Source organism: Microchirus variegatus (genome assembly GCF_963457635.1).
Source record: "Microchirus variegatus genome assembly, chromosome: 9".
Taxonomy (NCBI): domain Eukaryota; kingdom Metazoa; phylum Chordata; class Actinopteri; order Pleuronectiformes; family Soleidae; genus Microchirus; species Microchirus variegatus.
In genome coordinates, this window is record NC_139810.1 from 15,238,796 (window position 1) to 15,245,933 (window position 7,138).

The 7,138-nt window shown below is 38.8% G+C and overlaps 1 protein-coding gene across 1 annotated transcript; it reads left to right on the forward strand.

Annotated features, from left to right (window-relative positions):
- The first annotated feature begins 4,490 nt into the window (after positions 1 to 4,490).
- On the forward strand, positions 4,491 to 6,478 carry LOC310932079 (L-rhamnose-binding lectin ELEL-1-like). Its single transcript, XM_083895352.1, has 6 exons — positions 4,491 to 4,600; positions 5,061 to 5,111; positions 5,197 to 5,241; positions 5,362 to 5,497; positions 6,224 to 6,327; positions 6,417 to 6,478. Exons 1-6 carry the CDS (start codon positions 4,516 to 4,518, stop codon positions 6,425 to 6,427), a joined length of 432 nt encoding a protein of 143 aa, XP_083751478.1. The 5' UTR covers positions 4,491 to 4,515; the 3' UTR covers positions 6,428 to 6,478.
- The last annotated feature ends 660 nt before the right edge of the window (positions 6,479 to 7,138 follow it).

Below are 7,138 nucleotides of genomic sequence, written 5' to 3' on the forward strand. Positions count from 1 at the left end.
TTGTAATATAGAGGTAATATTGTGGTAATACCATCTTAATTCTGATGCAGTTTTCACCTTGATGGAAAAAGCTGTAATCTTGTGGTAAAAAGAAGAAGACAATATAACACAAATACTGTGCTACTTCCATAGTAATATCCAGGTAATAGTGGAATGCCTTCACATAACAAAGTCAGGGAAAAATAATTGATAATATAGTATAATGTTGAAATTCATCCTCACTTATGTCCCACATACTTTTTCTATTGCACTTACCAAAGCTATACTTTGTCAATACCAAAGCACAATATTACTTCTCCATCACATAATTATTGCCATACTGTTACTGGATGAGGGATGAGAATCGCCAGAGACTCCACGATATTTAATTCACAATACGATATTATCACGTTGTTATCACAACACTTCTCAATATAATATTGTGAGATGAAATTCACGGTATAATATTATCACTATATTTAACCTCCTAAGACCCAGACATTTGTTTGATGTGCATTTGTTTATCTCTCTTTACTATTTGGGATAAGTAGGACCTCATTTTAGTTGAAATTAAATTTTTGTTTTCTATGTGCTCTCGATGTCAAAACCATTGTCTGTATATGAGGACAATGGGTCTGTCTTTGCTTTAAAAAAATGTTCCTTGCTATTTGGGATCAGAAGGACTGAATCAGCCACATCGGCATGTTAATTGTGTTTTATTTTGGGAGTCACGTTTTTTTCATTCCCAGTTTTATTTTGGTGAGGGTTCCCTTTCTGTTTTTTGTCTGCACTGTCGCTGTCTTTATCTTGGTCCTGTCTAATTTGTCTGATGTCTGCACCTGGTGTTAATTCCCTGATTGTCAGCACCTGGTCCCGGTTTCCTCTTCCCTTCTTAAGTCGTTTGTCTCCTGGTTTTGTTTGTCAGTGCGTTGTATGTCTTCACGAAATGTGTATATACTGTTTCCATGCTGAGAATTCTAGATTCAACTTAAAGGTGCATTATGTAATAAATCTAAAGCAATTGGCCATAAAATCCTACTAATTTGTCACAGAGACTCAGGAATAATGTTCATATAACATACTGATCTCACCAACAACAACAGTACAGCCAAAATATTTGCATAAAAATATATTTTGCAGACTGCAAATCATGTTTATGTTTTGAAATCATGTATTGGCATGTGGGGACACCTACTGCCATGTACCAATCATTGCAGTCAGTAGAGTCTCAGCTGCCAAGCAGCCACGGGTTGCCAGTTACGTCAGAAAACGAAACCTAAAAGACCTTGTTATTTTGAATTTGAATGTAGTAACCACTTTTGGCTACATTCTTACATATGGCACCTTTAATTTTGCAGCTTATTACAACTAGGAGGTTTTTGACCATAAAAACAAATTAATGTATGAAAGTACGAATCATTTGAGTGAACAAACTGACTGGGATCACTTCATGAACTGATTTGTTCCTTTCTTAGTTCAGTTGAGCTCAGCAGCGATCGTGGCGGCCGGGAGTGGAACTGCCGCATTCTGTGAATCACTCGTGAAGTCGTTCGCTGACGCCGTCACTCACTCGTGAATCTTCGGCAAACGACGCCAGCCAACGTGCGCCGAGCGGGGAGGGAGTGACTAGTAAGAAGAACTGTGTCTACCGTGCTGCTGTGATTCGTTCGCACTGAACTGAGACAGAGAGAACTGGTGAACTGTGGCTGGACATTAATCTTGTTCGCGCTGTCACTCACTCACTGACCCGCGCACGCACTAACTGACACACAGAGAACTGGTGAACTGTGGCTGAGGAATTAACTGACACATAGAGAACAGGAGAACTGTGGCTGAGGAACGAACTGACACACAGAGAACTGGAGAACTGTGGCTGAGGACATGAATCTCGTTCGCGCTGTCACTCACTGACCCGCGGTGCGAACATACTGCACTCAGGGAGGACGTGAGTCACGTAGCAGGGCACTGGGCTCTTGCTAAGCACTGAACGATTCGGTGAAAAAATCTTTTTAATGAACGGATTCTAGTGATTCACTCAAATGAACTGCCGATCCCATCACTAGCAAGGTGACGAAAGTAATCCTCAGCCTTTGTCTTCGCTCTTGCTCTACTCCACCGCCATGCAGCATCCGTCTTCTCGTGGCACAACCCCACCCGAATCCAGCGTCGTCTCCGTCTCCTTTCCTCACGATAGACAATGGCTGCCATCAACAGCTAGCGATGTGGCAACGTCCCTCACAATCTCGATTTATCGGCGCTAACTCCCTCACACTGTCCCGCACACACGTTTCACTTCTTCACAAGAAAACAAAAAAAATAGAAACCCCAACAGAGACGCCCAGGCGTAAAACAATATACCCTTCTTTTCTCTCGAGTTAGCTATAGTATTCTATTGCAACGTGCCGCTCTATTTTCTTCTCCCCTTTCATCCGTTAGGTCAACTCTATACCACAAAGAATAACTGACACCTGTCTAAACAAATCACAGTGTACACAACGATACTGATACGTTCAAAGACAGTGGGGAGTATGGGATATTTTGACATCTAACCTTTGATATCATGGAAGCAGATAAACAACTCATATTAACCAGTTTCACAACTTGAACATTATATGAAAATCCATTCCATCAATTAAAAGGGTGCTACACTAACATTGTTGATGTTTGTATCGCTCAGGGTTTAAATGCAGGTTAAATTTCACGCAAATCAGACAATCGGACTGTTTTGTGTAAGAGAGTATTGTAAGATGCATTTAGCAACACATCTAAAGATCCAATTCTGCACTTTTCTTTACACTTAATGAATAATTTGACTGCACTATCTTGTCATATATTTGTTGTATGTATCTGGTAAAGGTTGTGAAAGCTCTTGATCCTTGGTCAGTTAATAAATACTTGACTTAATGCTGCCCCTGTCTTAATGTGGTTGCTGGACACATCTTGTGTCCTGTTGAGCTATTTTACATCATGCAACTTTAGATTCATGTAAATAATATTTGTTTATCAAGTTGCTATCTAGTGGACACAAGAAGGACAGTTAATCATCAATAACAAATTGATACTGTCTTGCTTTATGCACCTATTGAATGGGTCACCTTAATCATTATCAGAAAAAATTGCCCCAACCCCCTGAAATTTTCTTCAGGAGCCGCCACTGGTAAGCAGTAACATTGAACCAGTTATGACATTGGCATTTTGAGTTTCAAAATAAATGTCCACTTCTGATCAATGCTTCTTGATCCTGTCTCGGCAAAACTACCAGCCTTCTGTCTTACCACTTATCTCTCCGATCTCCGTTTCCTGCTCTCACTTATCAGCCCAACACCCCCCCACTAACAGGACTGAACCTTTAGTGTGTTTCTTACAACATGTTACTGCATCCTTGTGATCTGTTAAACCCACAGAGTCATTAGAAACTGTCTGTGTGACTGTGTTGCATTTCGTTCCTACTCCATGACCCTGACAGTCTGACTGGCTTCAGTGAATCATGGCTGTCAATGATTGGTACAGATCTACCAGGAAGTCGAGGGGCAAAAAAATAAAGACAATAGATACTTAGAACTCAGAAGCACCTGTTGGATCTCAAAGACATGTCGTGTTGTTCATCTAAAAATGTGAGACACTGTTCAAATCCTGAGGCTGTTTTTACATTTGCAAATAAATTATTATTAAGTACCTGGCAGTATTTAGTATTATACAATTTAGAACAAAGATCCACATTGACGTGTCACTCTTTTACAATGGCCCACGACTGTGGATCAGACTTCCTGAAGACCTGAGTGCAGAGCGTTGATACTTTTAAAAACTCACTCCTAACCTAAGTGAGACCTACCTAACTTTAAACTGTAGAAACAGTAAAAAAAATGCCACTGAATCATAAAAAAAAAAAAAATCATGTTCAAATTAAGCAAATTGCAAATGGTGCAATTTTGAAAATACAGATGTATGTATGATGATGTATGTACAAATGTATCAAAGCATAAACACTGCAACTCCACAGAGACATGGGTATATGCCTTTTTCATTTTCATTGCTGTGCTTTGTTAATGTGTACATGGATAAAATGTTCCTACTGTATGTAATAATATGATCATTTATTTGAAAATGAAACATATACATGAAATACAAACAAAAAATAGCACCCAACACCATTTCCCTGTACCCATCATTTATATAGCTATTTCACTTTACATGTATTTTACAATACAGGCATTGGAACCAATTCATACTCATATTCATATTTCAATCCTCATATGAGAACATGAGGATGTTAACATTTTAATTCTATCTTATATATCTTATACAACCCTGGAACTTGGCTCTTAATTCATTTGTAATCCTTTGACTTATTAGTTAACTGCTCCACCAACTTCTTACGAAACTGCATTTTCTAGTTAGAGCTGCATATCATTTACATGTAAGCAATAATTATGCCATTTCGCTGCCATCTCTTTAAACAGCAGGTGAACGCCTTGGACACATAAAGTTCACAGAAACACGATGGCTTGAGGCAGTTCCTGAACAATAAAAAGGGGTATGACAGCCCCAACCAGCATCAGGACCCAGGACAAGACAGGCTCTTCTGAAACCATGCTGCACATCAGACTCAGCACCGCTCTGCGTGAGTACACAGCTAGAAAAGCTACTTGTGACACTTTTTAAAGCTCTTACTGGTCTTGGTCCTTCTCTCTCTGATTTGCTTTGAAATAATGAGCCCTGGAGAACCATCAGGTCTTCTTGATGCCTTTTTCATGATTCCAAAATTTAGAACAAAGATCCACAGTGAGGTGTCACTCTTTTATAACAGCCCACGAGTGTTGAATCTTTTAAAAGCTCACACGAAAACAGGCATAGATGCCTGTAGACGATCATTTTAATTAAAATGCTAGGGCAGGAAAAATAGTGTCTTTACCTTCTACTTTTTCATTTTCCTGTGCTTTGTGAATGTGTGTATGATGATGAACACAGAGGTCCATGTAATACAAATGTTGAAAGCAATTTATATTTTAAAACTCTCATTGACCCTGGACCTTGACCTTGTTAAAATGGTGGTGTTTTAATAATTCTTGTTTCTTTTCCAGTGCTGGCAACATCATGTGTGCTCTGGACAGCAGTAATGAGTGGTGACGCACGTCAGTTACACTCCTGCCATCAAAAACTGTAGATGAAAATGTGTTGTAATGGTTTTGTCTAACAGGATTCCTGTTACTTTGACAGATCATGTCCTTGCATGTGAGGGTACTTCAGCACATTTGTCTTGTGGTAAGATAGTTGTGCCCTTGTGTTGGGTTCATTTCATCAAAAGCAGTTATATTTTATCTGACCTTTATTAAATGACTATGTTTTTTTCTTTATTTTGTTCCTGTTTTTCCTTTTTGTCAGGTCAAGGACAAGAAATAATGCTGACTTACGCTTCCTATGGACGTCTTGGAAAGCAAGCCTGCCCTTCAAAGTACTCTCACGCTATTTCAAACACCAACTGCGAAACCAAAGGAGCAACTTGCATTGTTTCTGAAAGGTAACCAATATTACTTAATAAAAATAAATGAATTCCAAGCCCCACATTATGTCCAAAAATGTACACCACTGTTTGGTTGTATGCCTCTGCTGACCAATGCAGTTTCAGTCTGTCATGTTTCTAAATCTAAGCAGTTAATCTGTCAATCAGTTTCAGTCAACACTAAATTTGTAAGGATTCTCTCACAGCTTTCTTCAGACATGGTCTTGAACTGCATGTCTGCACTACACTGAAATCTATTAAGTTCATCTTTGTATTCAATTGTTTGTAGTGACGTTGAACAATTGTAAAGCTTTATTGGAAACAGCTCAGATCTGAGGAGAACTGAGACGATGCCAAACATGAACAAGGAGATGTTCACAGTTGGGCATCCTCTGTCATTCTGCCTGTGAATCCCAGAATTGTGGTCTAAGGATTTGGAGAAAAGGGGGAGAGGGCAGAGACGTCAGGTCAAGATGTCTGGTGCCTTCCTCTCCTGATACATAGAGTCAACGTTGGGGAGGACTGCATAGATGAGATATTGGTCCTTTGTCCCAGTTAGGTTAGGTTCAACAAAGATATAACGGGGAAGACAAATTATGGGTGCCAGGGCTACACAGAGTTGCAGCTGCCCTTTTCCTGAGTTTGTTAGGGTTATGTTTTTAGGAATGTGAGTTGCTAATTTAAAGAAGGCTGTATAATAAGTTTTTCTCTTACATTTACACAATTATTACTCTGTATTTACAGATGTAATGGGCTAAACAAATGTTCTGTCGAATCAGCAAACTTTGTGTTTGGAGATCCCTGTTATGGCACCTACAAGTACCTGGAGATAAATTATTTGTGTGTTCGTAAGTACCTGTGTCTGATATGTAATTCAACAGAAAAAAAGAACTGTGTGGAAAGAGAAGAGAGAATAATTTTGTTTTTTCTCTTGCAGGTCCTGAGTGATATTCATGTCAACGTGGTCGTGTTGTCACAATAAACATACAGTGAACACAATATGACTGTTTGTGATTTTGTCCATTGGTGACTGATTATATCAGAATATATAAGATATATAACATACATTATAAACTCATGATGGTCATTCATGGGCAGTTTGGCCTGTCAGTCTGTCAGATGCATGACTCTTACCACTGACATCTCCATTCAGGGTTATTGTTATAACCCCTAACCCAAACCCACAGGCACTAAATAACAAATATTATGGGCTTGAATGAGCTAAAAAAATACTTTAATTTATTGATTAAATGACAAAAACACTTCATCTCAGAATAAAAAAAGATTCTCATGAGTCCATCGCAGAGCCACTCTTTGATAACGGCTGTGTTGAAACTTTTACAAACTCACTCAAGACTTGTGTAGCTGTAAACTGTAGAGACAGAAAGAAAATGCATTAGAACATTATTGAAAAAACAAACTGTTTGTAGAAACTGGGTATATGCATTCTTCCTTTTCATTGCTGTGCTTTGTGACTCTGTACATGGACACGTACATACAGATATCTTTAATTAGAATATTTAGAAGTGGTCATTTAATACACACATTAATAAGTGATAGTGGATTTGACCTCATCCTTATTACAAACACAGGAGCAGTGGGCAGCACTTAAGAAGGTTTAAAGATAACATGTGAATCAAGTAAAGGACATATTGTCCA